The following is a 14,565-nucleotide window of genomic DNA, read 5'->3' as shown; positions in this document are numbered from 1 at the left end:
CAAAATAATCAATGTAGGACTGAAAGAATAAAAACTCCATGGTAATTTATTAAAAAATAAAGTATTCTTTCTCGTGCTTTTACTTCTTCTTCTTTTTTTTTCTTTTTTCTTTTTTTTACAAAGGCAAGCCATGAAAGCATTAAAGACTTAGATATAAATATTGGATTAAAGACTTAGATTAAAATATGGTTATTAATGCCTCAAAAAGCAAATATGTAACAGCAATAAAATTTGTAATTACAGATCAATAAATTAATCATTAAGCCCTTTCCTTTACTAAAATAAACATAAACCAAGACAAATGTATAGTTGGCAATACTGATCTGCGACAATTTCTAAAAGAGGATGAAAAAAGACAAGTGAAAGACTTGGTGTTCACATATCAAGCATGTAGGTTGACAAGTTTATCAATTAAGGTTAAATGTTATATTTCAAGATTGCTAATGGCACAACTGCAATAGCTGTTAATGTGAACATGACGAAGCCAAATGGTCCACTTTCTGCTTTGGTTGATGCATGTGATGGAAAGGTCTTGAAGTTGAGAACTCTTTGACTTTCAATCATCTGTTTCATAAAAGAATGTTAGAATAAATGTGTTTCACAATGTTCTTTAACTTCTTTACACCAGCAGATATATAGGTTATTATGCTCTAGGTTGTTATTATAGATAATTTTACTGATCTTCCCCCTTTGAGATTAAACTGATCAAACCCCTGATGTAGCACCTTTAAAATGTACTCAGAATATGTTGGCTGTATTTTTTAAGACGAGTGATCATTAGTTTTAAACCTCAGCGTTGAGCACACAGTCTCTGACACGTGAGACATAATTTGGCTGTATTTGCATATCTGCAGTGTAGTTCCACCTTCGACCTCTGGGGTGTGACAGCAAGTTCGTCAACACTTCCTTCACACTTTCCAATGGCAAAGAAGAAGTTTCAGATTTTTTGAGGGGGGCGAGGGGCTGGCCTTTTTTGTTCCGCTGGAGAGTCCTGCTTGAACGGTGAGCAGGAGCACAACAGAACGGCAAGAAATTACAGCGCTGCGGACCATCGGCTAAATCAGAGCACCGGGAAGGATCCCGCTGCGCCGCCGAGGAAGAGTGGTTTGAAATAGGACGGCATCGCCCTGCAGCTGCGCCGTTATTGGCTATAGGGTCAACGGGCAGACGAGCAACTGGCAGCTATCGGCGTTAGCCTTAACTCCTCTGCGGGTCTGGGGGGGTGTCTGGTAGGGGCAGGGGGCGGGGGTACACCGAGAAAGGAGAAGACTGCACGCCGAGAGGAGGGGGCTGGAAGTCTGAGACGCTTCCAGCCTGAAGGGGGCCGGCGGTTTGGCCACAGCACCCCCCGGACTAGCTAGCTTGTACCCGCGCGGCTAAGTGAATGGGATGGAGCCGGGACCGTCTGGCGCTGGTAGGTTTATTTTTACTTAAGTGGTTTTAAATGCAACCAATCTGGGTCTATACTGCGGGCCAAACTGCAGCTGATAAAACTAGACACTGTAGCTTGGCCTTAGCATCGGGGGGGATGTACGAGGATGCTTGGTGTCAAGCCTCTCTGTTGCATCGAACGTTTAGAGAAGAGAGGGTGTGAGATGGAGAGGAGCTGTCTTGCTGTCTGCATGCACTGCACTCCATAGAAAGCGTTATTATTTGTCCAGATTTATAGCTGCAAATGAGCCTTTTTGGAGTCTGACAATATCCTCAGCCATGCGCGGGGGCAGGGAGGTCGTGGGAATCTTGGTGAGGAGGGACGAGGTGAAGCCCGCCTTCGAGCAGCAGCAGCAGCTGGCTGCACCCGCACGCCCCACGGAACAGACCAGCCTCCCTTTCACTGACAGGTTACGTTTGCTAATATAGTTTAAGGTTGTCAAGAGAGAGTTTAGCACAGTGTCCTTAAATGCACACATTAACGACAACCTCGGGCCTACCATCTGCAGCGATAACTGAATTATTTATCTATGTGAAATAAGAAGGAGGAAAAAAGGCTTATCTCCTCTTCCTGTTCGAGATGACATAATCTGCGTTTAGACTGAGAGAAGCATGCAGAGCATTATATTTATGTGTTGCGGTTTGATTCTGTATCTGCAGACAGTGCCAGTCAGATCAGAGATGGGCTTCATTTGGTAGTTTTCTTGTTTGATACTGAGGTGTGGAGACCTGCAATTAAAGCACTCACTGGACTTGACTTTATGCCCAGGTCTAAAGTCTGTTTACTGTGGAACGTCTTGAGTGCCCGGCATTAATAATGCAACCATGAATGTCTTAAATTTGTTTAAGGCATGGCTTTTATAAAGACTTGTATTTTTAATTGATGCAAAATGTTTTGACATGAACTCGTTAACGATCCCTGAATCCTCTTTGGATATCTTCAGGCTTGTGTTTATGCAAAGCAGGCCCTGATGGTAAAATCACGTCATCGTTTCAGATCCTGAACCTTGAAATTAGTTGAATAGGCCTGTTTTAATTTCTTAGGATGCGGGGGGGCTCTCTAGAGGCCCCTTATTTCAACGTCTCCTTTTGTGTTTCAAGTGTGATGATTCAGTTTTCTATTTTGAAAGATTTTTCTGGTTACATTTGGCTCACTGTCAACAGCCAAATACTTGGAGACACACAACTGATTTGGCCAACACAAGTGATGCCTAAATGAATCTTTCTTGTAATTTGTGTACTTGGCTTATAATTTAGCTTGTAAGCCAATATCTTGTATTTTTGGAGCCTAATTGTGCTCTAGTTTTTTAACTTTTTTTGTGTGTATTTGTATAGCATCACCAGCCACACATCTTTGCCATTACCAGGAAACTTAATGTGGAGTTGTTTAAAAAGTTCACATTGAGATCCTTTATTTGTTTTATTTGTTGTCCCGCAAAGGAAGCCAAAACGAAACACACAACAACGATGTGTTATCCCAGGCATGACTTTAACATAGTCATTCCCATGTGACTTGATGTTATTGCGTATTACGTCATTGTAAAGGATTCAAGTAGCGAGTGTCTTCATGTTGTGATGCAGCGCCAAAGCTCCGCTTTAAGTCTTACCGCCCGGGAAAGACTGCTATTGTGTTGGGATATGTGAGAGGGCTGGCTCCGCTTCTCACCATCTGCCTTCACTGGCACGAGGGCGAAGTGTGTGTCATTGTGTGTGCGTGCGCAACAATCAAAACATGGTATAGACACTCACGCATTCACACGCGTACATGCTTTCTTGCACATAAAGTATGTGCGGGCACCACATGTCTGGTGTCTGTGTTTACAGTGCTTGTCAGATGTGTTTTAGGGACTTGTGATTCTACACTTTGATATTCATATGAACACACACACACACACACACACACACATGGATAGGTGACAGATTAAAGGAAAAACCTGAATACTTGACCCCCTACACTGAGGATATTACGTGGTACAGTTGTGCTGCTGGCATGGTTTGTGAGACATTGAAAATCAATATTGATTTCTTCTAAGATATCATCTTAATCTGTTAATCACTGTCTTGACGACAGTGATCTCTTCCAGGATGACAGTACCTACCTTCCGTAGAGCACAAGGGCTCACTGGATAGTTTAGTGTAAAACTGATGTGAATCATATCCTGAGATTTTTACTTGCAGTCACCAGATCTCACTGAACCCCAAATTGAACACCTACGTCAGACCTGTGTTTGAAGTGTTAGACATTGCTCCACCACAATCATTAAAGGGAATATATTTTGAATGAAAGACGTCTAATCCCTTCACTAATCTTGTTAAACCAATCCAGTGATGTATAAAAGTTCTGATGGTCTAAGATACTCAGATTTTTCCTTTAATCTGTCATATACCCGCTAAGAAGAGAAAACAGTATTTTATGGTCATTACTCTTCCGATTCGTTTAGCATGTTCTGAATAGTGAACATGTGATGGAGTGGCTATTTAAAGCAGAGCTTTTCCAGTTGAGGATGCCGACGCCTTGCCGTGATGTGGGAACATGCTCAGTTCAGGACCACAAAGGCCAAGGTCTCTTCAGCATGACCACAGCAGCACCCTGCCTCTTCTCATCTCCTCCAACAGCCATACACATACACGGGTCCCCTGATATCCATGACAATACTGTGTTGCCTTGGTGTCTCCATGGTGAGGCTGGGAATGTACAGGGGGGCCCCCTGTGTTTGTGTGTATGAGTGTGTTCATCGTAGCAAGGGCGCTCCCTCTGTCGTACACCCGTGAATTTGTGTCTGCGAGATGGAGGCGCAGGGCAGCTGGGGTCTTTGTTTTGGTGAAGGAGGGCTGTTCTCTGGGGACCCAGAGGTTAAGGCAGTGGGCCCCTCTCAGGCAGGAGTCACAGCAAGCACCCAGTTTAGGACCCCCTCTATGTTAGACCTCCTGACTTGATGAGACTTTAACTTTGAAACTAGTATGGGCATAATGTATACTGTTAAAAAGACTGCTTCAAGCCTAGAATATACAAGCTGGAGCTAAACTTAACCAACTCGAAAGGAAACTGGACATGTGAAGTGTCTCTTGCACACAGGCAGTAGTTTTATTTTGAAAGTAAAACCCACGACCATTAAGATGCTGGGTGTATTGGTTCAAATCTTACTATAAGTGCAGTGCCCTCCTGGGTAGTGTGTAACTGATGTTAATAAATGTGATCTATGTGTGTAGTAGATGTAGTGAGTGAAGAACAGACAGACATGCTTATAGAAATTTCTTTTATTCTCTTATTATAGAAGAAGAAGCAGATAAAATATGCAAATAGAAAACTGGAAGCTAAGAATACTTGACATTTTTCACTATTTTTTTTTCTTGCAGAATGTCTAAAATCATTGATTCTCAAAATAGCTGCTGTTTATTTCCCCCTTGCTACACTAATCATTTTAGTCACATAATTAATCTCTTTTCCCCCCAATTTAGTGCTTTTATTAAATGATATGCATATAGCATCAAATGTGTGTTCACAGGGATGCTTCTGAAAAATTTAGACGAACCCAAACCCCCAAAATACAGATTTTTACAATACAGAATTCAGTTAAAAAATCTTAAACATAAAGAAGCTGGATGACTCTGATCCATCTAATTGATTATCATAGTTCATAATTTGCATGGTAACCATGTGATCAGACATAGTGATTTCGTGATAACTGGTGAACAGCAAAATTAAATTAAAATTAATCATATTTTCTTTTACTTAAGGAAATATTTACTAATTTATTCATGTTTTTCTCCCTTTCTCCCTATTCCCCTTTCTCTTAACCCCCCCACCCACACCCCATATATGACCTCATGTGGCTGCTCTTACTGTTGTTAATGTTCGATCACACCTTGCTGTACATACTTCTGTGTCTCTCGCTTTGCTGCCCCCAAATGCACAATCTGCCTTTTAATATCTTCCTTGTTTATTTTTTTTTAAACTATCTTCCCTCTACCGGCCTTCCTGTCCCTGCGAGTGACTCTTGTGGTGTTCTCCTTTCCCCTGCCTACGCTTCCTTCCTGGCTCATGCCCTCCTTGCCCTGTCCTCTGCTGTTCACCACTGCTTCCTTTGCCACCCCCTCACAACCGTTGATTCTTTGCTTTACCTTTGGTTTTTTCCTGTGTGTTGCTTTGTATTTGTGCACTTTTCCAACTTCAAACCCTTTTTGCTCTGAACCACATTTTTCCCTGTTACCTGTCTTTGTCTGTGGCTGCCTATGTTGTATCTGTCCAGTGCCCATGGGGGTCTTCCCCCCACCCCTGCAGCAGGTGTTCCATGCCCCTCGCCGGCCAGGCATGGGTACCGTGGGCAAGCCCATCAGGCTGCTGGCCAACTACTTCGAAGTGGAGATCCCAAAGATGGATGTCTATCACTATGAGGTGGACATTAAGCCTGACAAGTGCCCACGACGAGTCAACAGGTAACATATTTCAGTCACAATATTTCTCTGCATTTCTTTTCTTTGATGTCTCACATTAATGGAAAAGATCAGCACTTGTCAGTTCTCATTTGTTATAAGCAAATAACAAAGTTACTAATTTGTAACAGTGGGTTTGCATTGAAGAAGTCATCAAGTAGCTGAATTGCCTCCTGTGTGGTAATTGGATAATGAAAGCCCAACAGCCACCAACCAGTAAAGTGTGTGTTGTCTTTGAAGAGGCAGCGATAACAGCTACTTGAAGCATGAAAAATGTATTTCTTTGCAACATCTATTTACGATGATTAATTTGGGGTTCTTGTATTGGAAAAATAATAAAGTGTTGCCAAAGCAACGCTCTTTTAATTTTAACATCACCTTATGTGAGAAAAATCAGTATGGAGTTGTGGTGCATATAAATAGATATCAAGTTAAAAAAAATTGTACCTGTTTGCATGTGTCAGATATTTATATAACTGACAGCACATACATTAACAGGAGGTTGTGCTGCTATGAAAGTCATTTTAACTACAACTCTGAGGAACATGAAGAGCACAAAAAGTAATGCATCTGTGTAAAACTGAGTAAAATGTATAATTTACCATCTTCTCTGGATGGGTTTCAGTTTTATATTAGGCAGAAGACAATTTTCCTTCCTGCAGTAGCTTTACCTTTTTTACCTGCTGGTGACTGGACAGATGGTTGAATCAAAACTGAAACCAACTTGCTTGAGCTGAATGTTGTGCCTCCTGATGCAGCTTAAAGCCAAATGATTGATGCAAACATTGGAAGAATATCACCTGTATAACACCTATTTAAATTGGAGTAACTTAGTTTACTTACAAAGTATTTGTATGCTTTAGTATTTTTCATGAAACCTGTAGTCCCTGTCCATGTTTTTACTGGCCCTGTTTTTAGTTATAACAAAACTAATGTGATTTGTCACATTCATTACTTTAATCCAAGAAATAAAGTGTACATAAAAATATATATATATATTTCAAAGTTGAGGAGAGAAATGTGCTCTTTCTACCTTGCAAACTTTCCATGGCTCAGCAGAGAGCTGCTTCCTGTGAACGGTCTGTCTTGTCTCTGCAAAGAAAAATGTCACAGTATACATATGTTTCATTATGTTTGATCCAGGTGACTTCATTCTTTTCACAAAGGCCTGTTTTTTTTTTGGGGGGTGGTTCACGTTGCATAGCGATCTCTGCTTTTTATACCATCCTCAGATGGTGTCATCTGTCTGACTTTGTGCTGACTGTCAACAAGATGGGATTGACCTTCACTTTCCACAGTTGTCTTATATGTGGAGTCATACATCAGGGGCTGGTTTAAAGCCTCAGTCAAATATATGGCTGTAAATGCCAACAATTTCTAGACTGAAAAACAAATTCACTCCATTGTTACATCAGCCTCTAAAGAGGTCACCTGTGGAGTACTAAGCTACTTGTGATCAGAAAGTAACAAACATAACATCAAACCAACTAAATAAAAGCAAAGCCCAACTGCACTGACTTGACAAAGGGAAACTTGTATGCTGACTGATTATACCAGCTTAGAGAACAGGGACGTTGGGACATTGCACGTTCCAGGTTGCACTTCCTGTATTTAGGAGTGCTGAAGTCACAGGTATGTTTGATTTAACACCAGGTGCCTTTCCTACCGTAACCCCAAAGGGGAAATCAACATAGCTTCAACAAAGTCTAAATAAACAGAAGTTATGCAAAATCAAAGATTGTGTCATCATTTATCTGTTTGTATTTCAATGCATATCACATGTAAAATATGTTGTCCAAGTACTGGTGCGTGAATTCATGTGGCTTCACATGCAGCCATCACACACCCACTCTATAAAAGGTTTTCTGTGTTAAACTGTGATAGCATTGTTGTTGTTGTTGTTTTCAGAGGTGTGTTGAACTTTGAACTAGAATGGTTGTGTGGCAGACTTCACCAAGTCATCTCTACACTCGTGCCTTTCATCTTGTCTAGTTAGTATAGTGCTTTATGATCACTGTTAGCATTTAAAATGAATGATAGAATTAGGAGAAGTTTGAGTGAAGCATTTCAGCAACATAAAGACAGGAAAAGGGAGTCAAGTTCAGTGCTAGAAGCTTCATAAAAAGGACTTTCACTTTCTCCTACCAATGATGAATACATGGATTACTAGACTTCCTGGGTTGTGCATGCAAGTCTTCATTACAGAAATGCAAGGTACAGAGAGCTTGAAAATGCCCATTTGTACATGTAACTAGCACCTTTCACAGCAACAATAAAGCTTTGTAGTAGTTTCAAGAAATCATGGGAGGACTGGCAGATAAGCAGAAGCTACAGGGATAAACCAATTGTTCCCATCTCCAATCAGAGCTGTTCTTCCACTTTTTATAGTCAGATGAATCATCAACATTTATATGAAAACTGGCACCTCTAGCATTACCAGTCAGCAGGTATATGATGGGGGAAAAAAACCCCTGTCCAATCCAATTTTTGGCTCCTAAGAGAATTGTGATTCTCTATAAACTCTGCAGCTGTCTTCTGCTAGGTCTTTACCTTGTTCCTCAAAGAGAGGAGATATGACCTACACAAAAAATAAATATACATAAGAACAAATAGTTAAATATGTAGCCTTCTAAGTTGACCAAAAAAAATTAATGACCCGGATAAGGAAGAGTGGTTGACTTGTCAGGGCGATAAACGTACACAGGTGAGCAATCAACCCAGGTGTTACCCATGGGTCTCAGCGAGCTACTGCACAGATCCCAGCAACTACAAAATAAAAGAAAATGATTTTGGTAAAGGTTTGAGTTATTTGGTACTAACTCAGTTTATGAAGTTCACTATTTAGCGGTGACTTACTTATGTTGTCAGACTGGAAACACTCCACATGCAGGAGTCTTTCCTGGGTTGTGAAGCTAAACGCCTCTGCAGGGTAACACTAACCACTGAGTCACCATGTTTTCCTCATAATAAGCCTCCATCTATCTGACTGAGAAAAAAATATTTTTGCAACTCTCCTTTTAAGGCCTCCATCCCTTTAAGCCACCTTTCTTTTGATTGGCAGGCCCCTTGCAGCAGGTGGGTGGGGCTTCTTTGATCACAGCCACAGCTGTGTGCCAGACATGACCATATTAAGATATCCCCTCTCACTGATGTCACACGGTGCCCAGACTAGAAAAAAAACCCCCACTGAATTGAATATTTAGAGCAGCCTCAAATCTTTGCTTTTGACTCATAATTACATACACCAAATGTATTATTTGAAACTTTAGCCACGATTATTATGATCAGCCACTACACTAACAATACATATGACAGAAAAATAAGAAAAAGCATCAAAGGTTCACCTAAGTACAGTCTCATACATATGAATTAATTTTGTATGTCTCCTAATAGGAACTTTGGTGATCTCAAACCTAAAATACATTGATAGTTTTTACTTCTGTCTGCTAAAATATAATAGTACCCTCATAAAATGTTTGATTACCCAAATGAAATTTTGTTAAAATCCTCAGCAGAGGCTGTCTGCGGAACCTGGAAAGAGAGCCCTTGAGCTTTGTTGTCCTTCAATTTAACAAGGTCATGGCCATAAACAGAAATAAATGAAGCAAATTGGTATTTTTTTTTTTTATTAGTGGTAGATCCTCAGAAAATCCAAACTCTAAATGAGGATCCCTGAGCACTGAGTGTTCTAGTACCATCTCCTCTGATATTAAGAGAGGATCTTTTAGAATCAGAAGGAAATGGAGCTCAAACACAAAGGGTCCAAGAAGGCATGCAAGGGTCAAGCCCTTCGACCTTTCCTTTTAGAAAGACCTCCTCATCCCCCACACTTGAGTGAAGGTCAAGGCACCATGCATTCAAGGGTAGCCCCCCCACCACCACCACCTGCACCCATGCTCTTTGTCCTTGCTTCTCCCCCTGTGACCACCAGATATTGAACTCACCAGCTGTATCCTGCCTACTCTATATCAATATCTCAATAACTGCACCTCCTCGTGACAAAAGCAGCATCCTGATGAGGGAAGAGGTTTAACTGGCAGAGGGGGATTTGCTCTGGCTTTATTGCACATTAATCTCATGTCATGTTTGCATGTGTTGCTGCTTACAGAGAGGTGGTGGAGTACATGGTGCAGCACTTCAAGCCCCAGCTCTTTGGTGACAGGAAGCCGGTGTACGATGGCAAGAAGAACATCTACACAGTGCTAGCACTTCCTATTGGGAGTGAGAAGGTAAATGTTTGGAGTGGTTTTTTGTGTTACACAGTCACTCAGTGAAGTCTCTCCTAAGCCCTGTTCAGCTGTGATATATTGAGTTTCTTAACAGGAAAGCAAATATTTGAATGACGGTAAAAAGATGCCGTGGTAAAGCAGGATAGGTTGTCCACTCATAGCAGGGTTAGTGGTTCGATTCCTCCTCATCTGTCCGTGGGCATGACCCTGGCTTGATTACCTGAGAGGTTAAAAGTTTCTATAAAACAGCAAAGCATTTAATATGTGTGTATTTGTTGTAATTAGTCATGTTATTTTCTATACTTAAAGGATCTATTTGATTAGGAAATGTGCTTGGTTGCCTTAAGTAAATGAATTAGAAGATATCTGTTGTGTAAAGAATAGGGTCAGATCACCTGACTGCCCCTGACGGGCAATTAGAAAAACATCTTTCCAAAAGCATCTCTGGATCTCGTCTGTGGTAATAAGACAGGAAGTCACTGCTCCTTCCCCAAACAGCATTTTTTTCACTCACTTTTTAACACTGTAATGTGTTATTTAGAGAAATTTAGGATTTTGCACTTCTGGATACAGACAGCCCAGCTACCAAACTGCTTTGTATATTTTTATACTTTCCATACAGGTGTGAGGAATTGTGTCTCCAGCTATTGCCTAGAAAGTAAACTTACATACAACATACAACATACAGTCACACCTACAGGTATGGAGACATGCAAAAACTATGCAAAGAAATGTAAACCATACAAGCGCAGGGTTAGTGAAATGTCAGCTTCCAATAATATATTCTGCAGTACCTGAAAAGGGCTACAGTTTACTGCACAGCTTGAGGATTTCATTTTGTTGCTACAGGTGTGTCTTTATTTCATTTGTTCTTTACCTTTTGCTCTCTCTCTCTCTCTCAGGTAGATTTTGAGGTGACGATTCCTGGCGAGGGAAAGGATCGAATCTTCAAGGTGTCCATCCGTTGGCTGGCCAAGGTGTCATGGCGCCTGCTGCAGGAGACTCTAGTCAGTGGCCGACTGCAGGTCCCCCTTGACTCAGTTCAAGCCCTGGATGTGGCCATGCGTCACCTGGCCTCTATGAGGTCGAGTATATCAAAGTTTCTCTTATAGGTTCATAACAACACACACCAGTATTTACAGTCTGTCAAACAGTCTGTTCACACAGATAATCAGCTATTTCTAAGAGTTTTGTGCATCCTGAAAACATTTAGTAAAATTACAGGGTTTTTTCACTTTTTTTTTTGTGATATTCTAACTTTATACCTTAGCGGTGCTTACTGAGTCCTTCCCTCCACAAGCATCAGATCATCATCGCTCCAGGCATCAGAATTACTAAATAAAAGACATGTGTTAGTTGACACCTGTGTGAAAGTGTCCACTGAACAATGCTAAGCAAAGTAATAGTGATAACTGGCTTTAAGACTTAACCCGAAAGTGCTCAAAAGGAAGTCATGAAGCCACAGATATTAGATCAGAGATATAGTATCCAAAGAAAAATAGCCTTTTTCCTTAAACCTCTTGTTTGGGTGTTGCAAGTTTTCTGCTTTTCTTGAGGTGACCTGTTCTGAAACATCCACATCACTAGACATGAACTCATGCTGCGGTCGTGCCCTGAATCAGAACATTGATTTCCACCTCTTCACCCCTTCTGATTAGGTACACACCAGTGGGCCGATCATTTTTCTCCCCACCTGAAGGATACTACCACCCACTTGGTGGGGGAAGGGAAGTTTGGTTTGGCTTCCACCAATCAGTGCGTCCCGCCATGTGGAAGATGATGCTTAACATTGATGGTGAGTCACTGAACACAGGCTCACCAGAGTGTGTAGTCAGCCAGTGATCTCAGTTGGTTTTACCGACATTGTGTGACTAGGCAGAAACGGGGGGGGGGGGAATTTTGAAAAGAAAAACTTGTTCTGTGAGAAAAGCTGAGCCATCAGTATCTTACAAAAGTTAAGTTATAAATTTACACTGCTGCTTTTGTTTCTATGGCTGTTTGTAACACTCATTTAGCTGTGAAGAAAAAGTGGCAAAGTCTTCTGAAAGTTACAGATTTTAATAAGAACCTGTTTTTTGGTACTTTCTTCTGACTTATTTCTGCTCTCTGTCTCCCTCTAGTGTCTGCCACGGCTTTCTACAAAGCCCAGCCTGTAATTGAGTTCATGTGTGAGGTTTTGGACATTCGTAACATTGATGAGCAACCCAAAACCCTCACTGACTCACAAAGAGTCCGCTTCACCAAGGAAATTAAAGGTGGGCTACTGAAAAGTGTGGAAGTACCTTCCGAAGAAATAATGAAAGTAAATGGTAAATGGCCTGTATTTGAATAGCGCTTTACTAGTCCCTAAAGACCCCAAAGCGCTTTACACATCCAGTCACCCACCCATTCACACACACATTCACACTCTAGAAAGTACTTTGATACTTCTATGCATTTGAAGTATAGACTTGCTGAATACACACAAGCAGATGGGTACACTGTGGTCATACAGAGATGGACATGGTCAGTAAAATGTTCAAGGAGACTAAATTTAGCACAATTTAGTACTAAAGGACCAAATTGTGCTAAAATATTCCCCACACCATTACACCAGCCTGAATCGTTGATAAAGGCAGGATAGATCCATGTTTACATGTTGTTTATGTCAAATCAGAATTTGACATCTATCTAAATGTTGCTGACAATGTTGTTGAGGCTCATTAGACGAGGCAATGTTTTTGCAGTCTTCTATTGTCTGTCCAATGTTGGTGACCCTGTATGAACTGTCGCCTCGTTTTCCTGTTCTTAACTGACAGGAGTAGCTAAGAACAGGAAACCAGGCCCATCTACTATATCAGCCCATTACAGGCCATCTGCTTCATGCTTTGACATTCAAAGATGCTCTTCTGTGTATCTTGGTTGTCTTCCTCTTCTTCTTCCAACCTCCATCTCACCAACCCTCTGAATGTCCTCCTTCCCTGCAGCTCCATCTTCAACACTCTTGTCTCAGTAAATCCATCCCTCTTCTGCACATGTCCAAGCCATCTCAGTCTTTCCTCTCAGCCTTTTTTCATCAAACTGCTTAACATGAGCTGTCCTTCTGATGTACTCATTTGTAATTCTATCATTCCTGGTCACTCCCAGATAAAATCTTAACATCTGCCACCTTCAGCTCGGCCTCCTATCTTTGTTGGCAGTGCCACCATCTCCAAGCAATTCATCACAGCAGGTCACACATTAAGCTCTTCCTTTCCGACACTTTTATTTAATATTTGTGTTGCCCCGCTTACTGTCGGCAGGCCTGAAGGTGGAGGTGACCCATTGTGGCCAAATGAAAAGAAAGTATCGTGTATGCAATGTTACCAGACGTCCTGCCAGCCACCAAACGTAAGACTTTGCTTTTGTTTTTGGCATAGAAAATACACAAATTTATTTCCCAACTTGACAGCGTCTTGCTATTTTATTTTATCCTATTAGAGTAATACATTAGAATATATTAGGTATTCATCCTTATATTGATGTCACTGGAAGAAAGTACTTTTGCTTAATTTCGCTGAAGTTGTACAAATGCAGCAATCACATGTTGGACCAATCACCAAAATTTGTCCTTACTTGTTTGGAAAGCAATTAAAACGGTTCTAGAGGAGCTAAATTAATCTTAGTTCTTTAGCTTAAATGTAGGTAAATGTTCCTTCCAGGTTTACAGAAGCTTCTTGTTCATCTGTAAAGTTCCTATTGTAGAAATGCTCTATGATAATGGTAACAAAGTCCCTCCTTATGCATAAACATGTATTTCTAGTATTTCGTTGAAACATTTTTTTAATGCTGAAATAATGATTTTTAATCATGTTTGAAAGAGGAGTGTTTTTCTTTAGAATAAGAAAAACCTATTCTTTCCTCTGTTTATTATGAACGTAATCAAGTAGCTTAAATGGGAAATCTCTTACTGTTTTTGACAGTGAGTGCACCTTTTCAGGTTTGGTCAGAAATAACAGACAGAAACAGACAAAACCTGCAAATGAAGAGCGATCGGGTGATGACACTGACATGATCATGCTCATGTTCTCATTTTTTCTGTACCAGGTTTCCCCTTCAGCTTGAAAGCGGGCAGACAGTAGAATGTACAGTGGCTCAGTACTTCAAGCAGAAGTACAACTTGCAGCTCAAATACCCCCACCTACCCTGTCTACAGGTGGGGCAGGAGCAGAAACACACCTACCTGCCTCTGGAGGTGAGGAAGTGTTCAGTGATGTTTCAACTATGATGCCAAAAGTTTACCATTTAAAGTAGAGGATGACCAGCATATCGGTTTATCAACACTAGCTCATCATGTCTCTGTCTGTATTTGTGTGTATTAATAACTGGTATTCCTCCAAAACTTTTTTTATTGGGGTTTTTAATAGAATCCCAACAAACTGCCCACGTGTACATATGTAAAGAATATTGGCAAATACATCAATATCAGAATACATGTTATGTTTATTAGGGG

The 14,565-nt window shown here is 40.9% G+C and overlaps 1 protein-coding gene across 1 annotated transcript in view; it reads left to right on the top strand.

Annotated features, from left to right (window-relative positions):
• Positions 1-927: 927 nt before the first annotated feature.
• Positions 928-14,565, top strand: part of ago1 (argonaute RISC component 1) — a 24,160-nt gene continuing 10,522 nt past the window's right edge. Inside the window, exons 1-8 of the mRNA XM_005736067.1 lie at positions 928-1,414; positions 5,682-5,868; positions 9,974-10,094; positions 10,997-11,178; positions 11,753-11,889; positions 12,215-12,349; positions 13,376-13,463; positions 14,160-14,307. Coding sequence (XP_005736124.1) covers positions 1,390-1,414; positions 5,682-5,868; positions 9,974-10,094; positions 10,997-11,178; positions 11,753-11,889; positions 12,215-12,349; positions 13,376-13,463; positions 14,160-14,307 — 1,023 coding nt within the window. The 5' untranslated portion in view covers positions 928-1,389. The remainder of the gene's footprint in view (positions 1,415-5,681; positions 5,869-9,973; positions 10,095-10,996; positions 11,179-11,752; positions 11,890-12,214; positions 12,350-13,375; positions 13,464-14,159; positions 14,308-14,565) is intronic.

This window comes from Pundamilia nyererei, unplaced genomic scaffold (assembly GCF_000239375.1).
Source record: "Pundamilia nyererei isolate P.nyererei 1_Seehausen unplaced genomic scaffold, PunNye1.0 scaffold00067, whole genome shotgun sequence".
Taxonomy (NCBI): Eukaryota; Metazoa; Chordata; class Actinopteri; order Cichliformes; family Cichlidae; genus Pundamilia; species Pundamilia nyererei.
Note: the sequence above shows the minus strand (reverse complement) of the source record. Positions and strands in the feature narration are given on the sequence as shown.